Source organism: Calidris pugnax, unplaced genomic scaffold (genome assembly GCF_001431845.1).
Source record: "Calidris pugnax isolate Ruff unplaced genomic scaffold, ASM143184v1 scaffold15, whole genome shotgun sequence".
Lineage (NCBI taxonomy): Eukaryota > Metazoa > Chordata > Aves > Charadriiformes > Scolopacidae > Calidris > Calidris pugnax.
This window is the reverse complement of record NW_015090774.1, coordinates 148,721-161,299: the sequence shown is the minus strand read 5'-3', so window position 1 is coordinate 161,299 and position 12,579 is coordinate 148,721. Positions and strand designations below refer to the sequence as shown.

The following is a 12,579-nucleotide window of genomic DNA, read 5'->3' as shown; positions in this document are numbered from 1 at the left end:
GGCCCGGCGGCCCGGTGGGGCGCTCCGGGGTGTGCCCGGGGAGCGGGGGGACCGGCTCTGGGGGTCGGGACCGGGGCCGTGACGGCGGCGCTCCCTGTCTGGGCAGGTGCTGGAGCGCTCCCGGGATGTGGTGGACGAGGTCAGCGTCTCCCTGCGCCTCTGGGACACATTTGGGGACCACCACAAGGACCGGCGCTTCGCCTACGGCAGGTGGGGACCATGAGTGCTCTGACCCCCGCCAACGGCACCCCGAGCCCTGTCACCGGCACCTCCACCCACCGCTGTCACCCTGAGCACCGGCACTAGCACCTCCACCCACCATTGTCACCGCGAGCCCTGCCACCAACACCCCAATCCCTGTCATTGCTACCCCCACCCACCGCCAGCACCCTGATCCCTGTCACTAGCACCCCCACCCCCCGGCCCTGCCCGACCCTGGGGGACATGAAGCACAAGGGGCCCCTTGGGCTTCTGCCAGCACCCAAAGAGCAGATTGGCACCCCAGACCCTCGGGGGGGGCCTGGGAGTGTCCCCACCCCCCTGGCCGAGGGACTGATTTTGGGCACCCTGGGGGCATCGTGGCTCCAGCTCAAGCAGCAGCAGGGCTCCAGATCCCCCATAGCCCCCCACCCTGGGCAATGGGAGCCCTGGGTGCTCGTGGCTTCCCTGGAGGGACAGCTGGCATCACCCGTGTCGGGGCTGCCTGTTTGGGGTAGGGAGGAGGCTCTGGGCTGCCTGAAGTCCCCACCTTCCCGGGGAGGGGCTTGAGAGGTGCAGACCCTGGGTGGGGGTCACATCCCTGCAGGAGCTGTGGCCCCTATGCTGTGGGGCAGAGCCAGCAGCCCTTTCAGCCGAGCAGGGGGTGCCTGACCCCACAGAGGGTCCCCAGGGGTGGGGCCCTCCTTGTGGGCCGCCGTCTCAGCAGTGGGAGAAGTCCACAGGCCATGGCTGAGTGGTCACTGGCCCTCTGGCTCCCCCCCCGCTCCCCGGGCTGTAAACACCTCCCTTTCCCCGTGGCCGCTGGCACGTCCAGGCTCTTATCGCCCGCCGCACCGTGCCAGCACCGCTCCGCGTGCTCTAATCTCCCCTCCGCATTGCCTGGGGCCAGGGGCCATGGTGGCCCCTCGGGCTGGGGGCACCCCTGGCCAGGGGATATGCGTGGCTGCCCCAGCCCAGGGTGCCCGAGGTGCTCGGTGTTGCCCGCCCCACCGGGGCTGCCACCGCCTCCCACCCTGCGGGGTGGTGGGTGCCGGGTCCCTGCCCCGGCCGGCATCGCCTGTGGGTGAGCGGCGGCTCCCGTGCTGGCCAGGGGCCCTGCGGGAGGCGGCGGGTGGCATCTATCTTGGTCCCTGACACGGGCCCGTCTCCAAACGCGCCTCCTGGTCACGTCTCGGCAAGGCACAGACTAAAAACAAACCAGGTCTGGGGACACGTGGCTGCTCCCGGCCGCCTTATAAGGCCCCAGGGGCTGTGGGGACCTGGGCGCTGCTGGCACCTCCTGCCTGTCCCCTGTCACCTTGCCCGGGGAAGCTCCCTGGAGCCACTGGCAGTGCCGGCGCAGGGCTGGGATGATGGGGACAGTGTGACAGCCCCATACCGGGCACAGGGAAGGGGCTGGGGGTGTCCGGGCAGGGTCCCTACAGTCCAGTGCTTGCCCAGCCGCTCTCTGTGGGCTGCTCCTCGCACCTGCTTGTGTTTGGCCACTACCTCAAAGCTCTGTGGGGTGTTTCTGGGGCCAGCACAAGCCCTGCTGTGCCGTGCCGGTCCTGTGCTGTACCCAAGCCAGGATAACCCTGGACCATGGTGACCCAGAGCCCTCAGCTGCCTCCTTGGTCATGGCTGCTCCTGTGTGTGGCTGTGGGGCTCCCCATGGCTGTGGGGCAGAGCCCTGCTGAGGCAGGCACAGGGTCCTGATGTGGGGGCAGCCAGCTCCAACGACGGGTGCCCCTGGACAGGGATGGGACCCCAGTGCCGTTCCCCGAGGAAGAGGAGGTGCAGGGGGTGGCCTGGGGTCACAGGGTGACAGCAAGTCACATAGGGGTTGGGCTTCCTTCACCCTCCTCCTTCTCCACTTCCTCCTCCCGTACGCAGGTCGGATGTGGTTGTCCTCTGCTTCTCGCTGGCGAACCCAAACTCCCTGCGCCACGTGAAGACAATGTGGTACCCTGAGATCAAGCACTTCTGTCCCCGGACGCCCATTGTGCTGGTGGGCTGCCAGCTGGACCTGCGCTACGCTGACCTGGAGGCCGTCAACCGTGCCCGCCGCCCCTTGGCCAAGTGAGGCTGCTGCACTTGCTGTACTGGGCGGGTGGGGGGTGGCGGCGCTGGGGGTCCGGCTGGGGACTGGGCCCCTCCATGCGCAGTGACACGGCCTCTCTTTGTGTGTCCCCCCCGACCAGGCCCATCAAGCCCACAGACATCCTGCCCCCAGAGCGGGGACACGAGGTGGCCAAGGAGCTGGGTGTGCCCTACTACGAGACCAGCGTGGTGGCCCAGTTCGGCATCAAGGACGTCTTCGACAACGCCATCCGGGCCGCCCTCATCTCCCGCCGGCACCTCCAGTTCTGGAAGTCCCACCTGAAGAAGATGCAGCGGCCTCTGCTGCAGGCCCCCTTCCTGCCCCCCAAGCCCCCACCACCCGTCATCCAGGTCCCCGACCCCCCGGCCAGCCGCGGCTGGGGCCCCGCCGCCCTCTTCTGCACCCCGCTCTGCGCCGACGTCGTCTTCCAGCTGCAGGGTGGCCAGCGGGTCTTTGCCCACCGCGTCTACCTGGCCACCTCCTGCTCCAAGTTCTACGACCTCTTCACCCTGGAGGGGCCGCGGGGGGCATCCAAGGAGCCGGCCGCCCGCACCAAGAGCCTGGACGGGGAGCGGGGTGTCCTGGCTGAGGGGGCACGTGCCCCGCTGCGGACTTCGCAGAGCGACGATGCCCTGCGGCCGGCGGCGGGGGACGGCACGGCACCTGGTGGCGGTGGCAGCCACGACCTGTCGGCCTGGGGCCGTGGCTTCGTCAGCATGCGCTGGGAGCTGGTGGCTGACCCGGTGGCAGGGCGGGAGAAGCGGATGGCGGTGGTGTGCATGGACCAGCGGGTGCAGGCGGAGCCCTTCCGCGCCGTGCTGGAGTACCTCTACACCGGGCGGCTGGACCAGACCCGCAGCGACCTGATGCAGGTGGCCACCATTGCTGAGCTTCTGGAGGTCTTCGACCTGCGCATGATGGTGGCCAACGTGCTCAACAAGGAGAGCTTCATGAACCAGGAGATCACCAAGGCCTTCCATGTGCGCCGCGCCAACCGCATCAAGGAGTGCCTGGGGAAGGGGGTCTTCGCAGGTAGGGGGGGTCTCTGGCCAGGGAGGGGGAACAGAGGAAGGGCTGTGGGGGCTGCCTTGGTCAGGGACATCACCCAGTATCTTCCTTCCCCTCCAGGCAGGAGTCCCGGCTCCTAGAGTGCTCTGCGGGGACACAGTGATCCCCCTTCCTCCCTCCGCCATGGCCATTGTGGTCTGGGGTCCCACAGCCCTCATCCCTTCCCCACGCTGTCCCCAACAGACATGTGGCAGTGACACGACCCCTGGGCTGGGTCAGCCATAGGAGAGGCTGCAAGCAGTGCCTGGGGTGTGTGTCCCTGGCCCGGTTGTGGCAGGGGCTGATGTGGCTGAGGGGCACCTGTCCCCACGCTGAGGCCATCTCCTTGCCCTCCCAGATGTGGTTTTCCGTGTGGATGATGGGTCCGTGCCGGCGCACAAACCCCTGCTCATCGCCGGCTGCGACTGGATGATGGCCATGTTCCGGGGGGCTTTCCGGGAGAGCTACGCTGCCGAGGTGAGGGGCTGTGGGAAGGGGACAGGGACGGTGGGAGGGATGTCCCTACCAGCTGTGCCACGAGACTGCTGGGAGGATGGGAATCCCTTGGCAGCGCCAGCTCTGCTCAGCTGGCCCAGCCCCCCTGGGCTTGGCACGCGTGAGTCTGGCTTTCCTTCTTGCTGGAGAGAAAACAGGATGCCATGTCGGGCTTGGGGGGGTGGTGGGGGCAGGGCAAGGGGGTCCATTCTCCAGCAGCTGATGGTTCTGTGTGCCAGGCTGCCCCCCAACACCCCCCACCAAACCCCCTGTCCCGCAGGTCTCCCTGCCCGGCACCAACTGCGCCTGCCTGCGCGCTGTCCTCGACTTCCTCTACACCGGCGTCTTCACCCCCACGCCCGACCTGGATGCCATGGAGCTCCTCATCCTCACCAACCGCCTCTGCCTGCCCCGGCTGCAGAGATGGTGGGGGGCGGGGGGGGGGGTGTTGCCGTGCCACCCTCTGACGCCACCGGTGTGCCGTGTCCCCACAGAGAACCAGGCGCACTTCGAGCGGCACCGCTGGCCGCCGGTGTGGTACCTGAAGGAGGAGGACCTGTACCTGCGCTCCAAGAAGGAGCGGGAGCGGGAGGAGCAGCTGCAGCGCAAGCAGCACACCCGCAGCAAGTGGTGCTTCTGGCGGCCATCGCCCCACGTCTCCTGAGCCGGGGTGGGGGGCATGGCCGGGTTGGGGGGTCGCCTGCTCGGCCCCTCTCCCTGCCGAGGGCTGCCTCCCCCCGGCCACTGCCCGTTTACACCCCCCCAACCCCGGCTGTTTACAGGCGCTGCCGGCCACCGCTCGCTGGGTGATGGCCTGTCCTCCCCGCTGTCCCACCGTGCCTTTCCCCGGCGCGGGAGCGGGGCTGGCCATGCTGAGCCGTGCTGTGCCATGCCGTGCCATGCCGGCAGGGCCCCCTCCGCCCCAGCCAACGCTGGTGCTACCTCTGACCAAGCAGTATTGTGGGGCTGGGGGTGGGCAAGGAGCTGGGGGCTCTGCTGGCCTCCTCCTCCTCCGGAGGGGCTTCCCCCCTACCCCGTGCCGGGCGTTCCCCCGGGAAGGGCTCTCTGGTGCTGTATTTCCCCCCCGCTCCGACGGAGGTGGGTGGGGGGCCAAGCTGTGAGTGGGGCGCAGGGCGGGAGGGTGGGGTGGGTATAGGGGTCGCTGGGTGCTTGTGTGGCTGTAGGAGCTGCTCCTGCCTGGGGGGAGGGCAGCTCGCTCCCCCTCCCTCCCCCCCAGCTCATCTCTGTGCCTTGGACATGCCCCTGCAAGGGTATGGGCCGTGTCCCAGTGTTGAGGGCTATCATCCCCGGCCTGGGGGGTCCCAGGGTCCCTGGGTTGAACTGCACAACTGTTTTTACACTTTTTTTACCCCCACCCCACGAGCACACCGGCCCTCGGGCCCCCCCCAGCCGCCCCAGCACTGTGAGTGGGGCTGCCCATGCCTCTCAGCATCGGCGTTTTTAACCTTTAATAAAGCCTTTTGTAACGGGCCCGGACTCTGCTCTTCTTCCCACCCCAACCCCGCAGTGCTTGGCCATCACCTGCCCAGCACTTACCTCCCCCCCGGCAAGAAGGAGTGACACAGGGTGAGGCTTCATTCAAGTGTTTTTATCATGGGTGGGGAGTACATGGCCAATGGGGGTGGGGAACAGGAGTGTGGGGTCCTGACCCATAGCTGAAATGGGGAATAGCACGTGGCGGGGGACTGACCCTTACCTGAGAGGGCGCAGGGAGGATGTCTTTTGGGGAAACATGACTGGGGCACACGATCTGTGCCCCATAGCCTGGGGTTGGGCAGCACAGGGGGAGCTGGAGCCCTGGCTGCAGCCTTCACTCCAGCATAGCTGGAGGGGCTTGGGGGGCAGCCTCTGGCCGGCAGCTCTTTCCCCTTCTCCCAGGGCCTGTCCTGGGCTGGGTTCACCCCACGGCACCGGGGCTGGGGCCCTCCATGCACCCCCATCTCCGCAGGGCCCTGGGAGCAGAGCCAGAGGCCAAGCTCGTCCCTGGGGCCACATTAGCTCCTGGCCGGGGGAAGGGACGGGACAGGAGGGCTGGGGCAGGGCAACCCCTGGGGGAAGGGACTGAGGCAGAGCCAGGGGGAAGGCCAGCTGGGGGGGACACAGGGCGAGAATGGGGGGACAGAGCAGGGGGACAGCACGGCAGCAGCGTGGGACTGTCCCTGGACTGTCCTGGCAGCGAGCACAGTGCAGCTGCCTCTGCCATTTGCAGCCCAGGAGAACAGCTGCGACCCCACACATCTGGCCAGCAGCCTTGGGGATGCAAAGTCCCACGGGGACCTGCATGTCCCCACGGCACCCTGAGGAGAAGAGGCTCCTCTCCTCCTTCCAGGTAACTCTGCTGCCCCAGGGGAGGGTGGCTCCACGGGTGCTGCACCCACGAGGCACCACCGCCCTGGCTGGGACCGGCTCCTGAGGCTCCCCCGGCCGGAGCAGCGTGTCACACAGGTTTGCCCTGGAACCTCTCCCGTCTGAACCAGAGCTGCTGCTGGGAAGAGGGGAGCCGGTTCTGTTCCCAGCCACGCTGCCTCTGCTGCCTCCTTCCCTCCAGGAAGGGCTGGAGGGGCAGGCGGGAGGACAACGCCTGGCCCAAGGGACCCACAGGGCTGGTCCTGTGTAGCCAGAGCAGCTCCAAGCCCACGTTCCCCGTGCACAGACATGCCACGCCGAGAGCAGGTTTGCTCTGGGAGCAAGGGGATCCTAACTCAGCTCCACCTACACACAGATTTCCACCCTACTGGGGGCACAAGCCCTGTGCCTTTGCTGCTCAGGCCCCATGGAGCAAAAGCTGGGGGAGCTGTGCTGACCCCCCCTTGCTTACAGTGCCTCAGCTCGCAGCCTACGCCCGTCCGTAGCGGAATATCTCGCTCAGGTCATAGCCAGTCACGGCGAAGGAGTTTCCCTCGGGGTCACAGAAGCGGGCACCACAGACCTGGGTGTCTGTCACACACTCGGCATGGCAGTGCTCGATCTGCAGTGAGGAGAAGAGAGCCAGAATGGTGGCACAGGCTGAGTAACGTACAACCCACCACAGCCAGAAGCCCAGGGACCTGCCTCAGGTCCCTGCCCACCTGCAGAGGTATTATCTCATGGCAACAGGCAAGCAAGGGACCATGGGCATGTGGCTGGGACAGTGGGCCATGGCTTGAGCTTGCTATTTCAGGAGCACAGGAACCATATCCTGGTCAGACAGAGCAGTACCTCCACCAGTCCAGGACAGGACTGGGGATCACAAGCAGGAGGAAAGAGGAGAGCTGTGCTGCGCCGTGGCAGCTCAGACTGGGCCCAGCTGGGTTTCCACCGAGCAGTGAGCCCCTCTCTGTGGCCATGGTGCCTTACCAGAGGCTGTACGACAGAGCAGCACCTGTGCCACAGCCCCATGGGGCAGTGACAGCTTGGAGCACTGTGTACTTGCCATATGCTCCTTGCTGAGGGCGGCTGCTGCGCAGACTCACCTCAACATCGTCAGTGTCCAGGTTCCTGCTGAGCTTCCAGACATGAACAAAGGAGTCCTCTGCACCTGACAGCAGCTGCAAAGGGAGCGGGACAGAGACTGTGAGGAACGGGAGGCTGGAGGGATGCCACAGGGGCATGGGGCAATGGGGCAGCCCCTGCCTGGCCATCCACAGGCTGCCACTCTCCTGGCTGGTGGGATGCTTCACACAGACCAGGTTGCCACACCACAAGCCAGCCATACCTTTCCTGTCTCCGGCGCCAGGTCCAGTGCGTAGATCCATCGAGCGTGAGCATTGACCTCAGCACGCAGGAGGCCCGTTGCCGCCTCGTATAGCCGAATCTGCCCGTTTCCATAGCCAGCAGCCACGACCCCGTTCCACAGCTTCACGGAGGAGCAGGTGCAGCTGGACACAGGGGCACATTTCACCTCCTCCCTTCTCGGCTGCAGACCCGCATGCCAGGGGCTGGTGTTGGGTGTCCCACTCCTGCCACCCTCCCTTCCCTCGTGAGACACCGATGCCGTCTGGCTGGGGATGTCCAACACCACCCACCAACAGGACCCCGCTGTGTCACTCCGTTCGTTCCTCAGGCTTACCCAAAGGCTGGGATTTTGCTGACCAGGGTGAACTCCTCTCCTGCGCTCCAGACACAGAGGGTCCCAGCATCATCGGCGGTCACCAGGTCACCAGCCCCATCCTGTGAAGCAGAGGGGAGTCAGCATCCGCCCTGGCACCACTCATGGGGCAGCCAGCTCCACCTGGCACCACTCATGGGGCAGCCAGCTCCGCCGCCGGCACTGAGCAGCTGACTCACACCAGGCAGAAGGTTTTTGCTGCCCCAGTTGCCCGTGCTGCTAAAGTTGCTGCAAAGCAAAGCCAGAGCCTGCAGCAGAACAAGCTTAAAGTTTAACAGCTCACAGAAACTGCTGACACGTTTTGTGAACAAGCAAGGCTGGGCTGGGATCACACACGGGCATTTCAGTTTAAACATGTTCGTGTTTGGCAATGCTAATTACACATAGGATAAAAAAAAAAAAATATCTAGAAAGAATTACTGCATCCCCTCCCCTCCCTCTGTGCCCAAGTCTCGACTCTCTTCACCTGACAGGCACCTGGGATTTCACAGGCCAGGCCCCGTCTCCCACTGACTCAAAAGCCTTTAACAAACCATGGTGCAGAGTCCAAGAGAGGCACATTAGAGGACAGTCACTGCAGGCAGGGGTAGATGACAGAACAGCTTTCACGTAAACAAGCTCCATATCCAGGCTAATTGGAAACTAGTTCTAAGCAATTAATTGTTCAGGGGAGTCCCAAACGCAGAGAAAGTTAAATGTAACTAATTAGAGAAAGTATAAGAAAGTGTCCTCGTTAGGAAGAAAGCAGCCAATAATGAAGAAGCCAATTAGCACGTCTGCAAAGATGTTGACCAGAGTGAGCTGAACCGAAGGAAGCCCCATCCCAGTCCCAGACTGTGCTCTGTAATCAGGTGAAGTTCTCTCATCTCCCACGAGAAAGGTCACCAGTACCACCGACAGCTCGGGTCGGTTATGTTCCTCCACTGGCAAGGGGGAAAGGCTCATCCTTTCAGCTAGTGCGAAGGCACAGCTCTGACCTCAGCTTCCTCGTCCCCCTAGACACCAGCACCCTGGGCCTGGCTTGGGGAGGAGAAGCAGGGTCCTGTACCAGCAGCCAGTATCCTGGGATGGCTCCAGAGACATGGGCAGGACATGTCCTGTGCCCTCCTCTCACTGCACTCCTGCACGGAGGGTCTGCTGCAGTAACTTGATGCTCTAATGGTGGGAGCTTTAATTTTAGCGTGGGTTTATTCATGGCCAATTTTGTTCATTTGCTCTTGTACCACAACTGGACTTTAGCTTCAATAGCTCTTCTGTGCTCCAGCATGCACCCCGAAGATCACGGGATACTCCGGGCTGGGAATGAGCTGCGCTCCCACAGCCTCGCTGTGTGTGTGGGGATCACCTCCTTCACCACCTTTGTTGCCCCTCTCTGCTCCAGCAGTTGAGTTCCCAGAGCCTGGGTAACCAGGACTGAGATTCAGTTGAGAAATGTGGAGACCAAGGTGCTAAGGAGGCAGAGATCAGCTGAACACTGATGGGAACTGGGATGGTGGGATAACGGATGGGGTGGCTACTCCCAGCTGCCTGGAAATCAATGGAAATAGCCTTGAAATACCACAGTGGACGAGTGCAGTGTTTTAAACTACATTTGACTCCAGTTTGCCTTGTCTCAAGACGCCATGCTAAGCGACAGTAGGATGGCTCACAGGCTCTTTGGAGTGTGTGCTGAGGAACTGGCCATCCCAAGCCACCTCCTCTCCCAGATGTATCCCAATCTGATGTGGGAGATCCCCCTCTGGCAGAGACAGCCACAAAAGCCCACGTCCCTGGCAAGGAGAGGGAAGGCAGAGCCACCTACTCTCCTGCGCTGTGGAGAACAGCCAGCTCTGGGGCAGCTCTGCCACATCACAGCCTCCCCAGACCTTGCCTGCAGCGGGTATTGGGCTGCCTGCACCTTGGGATCGGCTCAGCCACAGCCAGGGCCTGGGTAAACCTCAGCTTCCCAGAGCTGACACCTGCAAGGTGTTCCTGAGACAGCCGTGGGGCGGAGGGGACAGCTGAAGTCCCCACTGCCTGCCCTCCCTGGCACCAGGGACCCCACCGGCTCCTGTGGCCCACGTGGCTGCCAGCAGTGCTGACCCCACGCATACCGGAGCCTGGCCCAGCTCCGCCGCGATGTCGGTGATGGCGTCGCGGTGCTGCTCCAGGACCTCGCTCACTGTGATGTTCGTCCCTTTGGGGGGGATGTCAAACACCAGCACCACTCCAGAGGATGTCCCTGCAGATGAGATGGAGGAGGCATCACCATGGGCTCGTCCCACTCCAGCCTGGGAGCGAGCCTCCAGCTCTCACCATGCTCTCACGACCACGCAGCCGTGCTCCTCACGCCCCACAAGACCCGCTGCCTACGTGGGGTTGCTCCTGAGAGTCACTGCTCTCAGACCTGCCCCTCTGTTCGGCACAGAAGCTCCAACAGAGCAGCTCCAAGGCCAACCCAGCCCCTTCAGCTGATTGCATCATTACACCGTCCCTGGGCTCCAGTGACATCCACCCCCAGCGCCACCCTCCCTTCTTGTCCTTCCCCAAACTCCCAGGTCTGGCTCACCCACACAGATGAAGCGCCCGCCAGCTGCAGCGATCCCTCGAGCAAACACTGCTTGTCCTGAAAGGAAACCAAGAGCTGATCATGACCTGTGGCAGCTCCAAAGATCTGCAACACCGGTGCAGTGGTGTGAGACACCAGGGTGTCCATTCGAGTTCCATCTTTAGGGCTAGTCCTGTAGCTGCCACACTGGGTCCCTACAAGCCCCTTTTGCAGCTCCCTCAGGCCCCTGTTGAGGCAGGATAGAGGAGTCAGGGTGATGCTATGACCTCTCCCAGACCCTTCTGCTAAGCTGCTGTGAAGGACTGTGCTGGCTCAATCCTAACTGGGTCCAGGAGCAAGGCTGCTGGGGGTCTCCAGGCCAGGAGCGACTGGGCTGCACTACAGGAATCACACACATCCGAGAAAGAAGAGCAGGCAGAAGGTCTGAGAGAGGTCTGGGAGGCTCCTCACTGTGCAATTTACCTGGAGGATGCTCCGTGACGTCCAGTGCATGCCAATAAACCATGATGGAGCCATCGGACTCGTACATCTGGAGAGAGAAAGCAACAGGGTAAGACCAAGACAGCAGCAAAGTTTCTCTTATGGCTTCAGGCTCAACTGCTGCCCTAAGAGGCCTCCAAGAGAGAGTGACAGCTCTCTGGATGCGCAGCAGGACCTCCAGAAGGTTCTCCCATGTCTCTAGCAGCCCAGTTGTCCTTACAGCAAGCTCATCCTCCCAGCGCTGTGACTTCGCTTCTCACCCTCAGCGGAAAAAAACCTCACCTGGATCCCCTTCTGAGAGGTCAGCACCAGCAGGACCCGGGATGGCAGGACACACCAAGCAGCCTGGAAGGAAAGGCAGCTCAGCAGGAGTCCAGGGAGGGAAGACAGGGCAAAAGCCCTCCCTACCTTCCAGGGGAGGGACAGCCTGCAGCCACCCACAGAGGTGTGCGTGTTTCTGGCTCCTCTCATGGGTAACAGAATATGGGGCCCTTGGGGACCTCTCCAAGGTCTCACAAACCTTTTTGGGAGGCTCCTTCCCCCTCTCCCTACCTGTAATTAGGACCCTGTAGACTACTGCATCTGTCCCGGTGGCTCTATAGCCACACACACTCAGCTAGGAAGGCCCTTCCTCTACTCTCTGTACCTCCACTGACTCTTCCCTGTGCTTGGCAGTTGGCCCGTTTGGGCCTTGTGGTCAATGGGTCTCATCTGCCCAGGTCAGAGCAGACTGGCACTAAAGCACAGACCTCTGCTTAGGCCAACGCACCCTGCAGAGGAGAGCATCGTCCTCATTGGGGCACAGAAAGCGAAAGCAAAGACCGAGAGATGATGTCATGGCAAACGCCAAGCATCCCTTGTACTACCCCCGTCCTGCTCCCACCAGTGCCTGTGAAGCCACTGGCAGCACTGCGCTCCCTCCACCCAGCGCCCGCACTCCACGCTGCTGCCCCTCCCTGTCACCTCCTCTGCAGTCACGCTGGGAGCCATTTATTGGCTTACGGGGTTGCTCTGGCTCCACTTTGGAAGCAGTGGAGCACTCCTTATGGCCCAGGCTGTGGAGCCTGCTTCCCGCTAGGCTGTTAGGGGAGCAGAGCTGTCTAAACAGTCTCTGCATGTCACAGCCCTCCTGGTGATGGAAGGGTGGCAGCACCAAGAGGGCAACTCATGATCCTGCCAGCTCGCTCTCCCCACAGGAGGCTCTGCCAGGCGGGACCTGAGCCGTACAACCCAGCACCGAGGACCTGGTGGCCCAAGAAGAGGTGCGGACATGCTGCCTCTACCTGGGTGAGGATGGAGGTGCTGACAGCCATCCCACCCTCCTTCGCCTGCAGCTGGCGGTGGGAGAAACCGAGTCCATCGGCGGCGGCGGTGACCACGTTGACGCTGGGGCCGTGCACGGCGCTGAAGCAGGCCAGCTGCCTGCCGGGCAGGCGCAGGACGCTCAGGTTGTTGTACAGCGCCGCGCTGCTGCTCTTCAGCTGGATGCTCTTCTCCTTGCGGTACATCCTGCGGGGGACGGGGCAGCTCCAGCGACACACGGCACCGGGGAAGCTCCAGAGACACCGGGAGAGCACCCCCAGGACACCGGCCGCGCAAACA

At 63.4% G+C, this 12,579-nt stretch overlaps 2 protein-coding genes across 2 annotated transcripts in view; one reads left to right on the top strand and one right to left on the bottom strand.

Moving 5' to 3' along the window:
• The window catches only part of LOC106888556 (rho-related BTB domain-containing protein 2-like), a 7,322-nt gene extending 2,817 nt beyond the window's left edge, over window positions 1-4,505 (top strand). The window contains exons 2-6 of the mRNA XM_014942850.1: window positions 107-210; window positions 2,092-2,277; window positions 2,400-3,331; window positions 3,705-3,823; window positions 4,122-4,505. Coding sequence (XP_014798336.1) covers window positions 107-210; window positions 2,092-2,277; window positions 2,400-3,331; window positions 3,705-3,823; window positions 4,122-4,505 — 1,725 coding nt within the window. The remainder of the gene's footprint in view (window positions 1-106; window positions 211-2,091; window positions 2,278-2,399; window positions 3,332-3,704; window positions 3,824-4,121) is intronic.
• A 924-nt stretch (window positions 4,506-5,429) lies between these two features.
• WDR54 (WD repeat domain 54) lies at window positions 5,430-12,549 on the bottom strand. Its single transcript, XM_014943245.1, has 9 exons — window positions 12,261-12,549; window positions 11,260-11,322; window positions 10,960-11,026; window positions 10,498-10,554; window positions 10,043-10,170; window positions 7,911-8,011; window positions 7,557-7,719; window positions 7,315-7,389; window positions 5,430-6,830 (listed from the first exon to the last, which is right to left on the bottom strand). The coding sequence occupies exons 1-9, from the start codon at window positions 12,483-12,485 to the stop codon at window positions 6,699-6,701; spliced, it is 1,011 nt and encodes a 336-aa protein (XP_014798731.1). The 5' UTR covers window positions 12,486-12,549; the 3' UTR covers window positions 5,430-6,698.
• Between the last annotated feature and the right edge of the window lie 30 nt (window positions 12,550-12,579).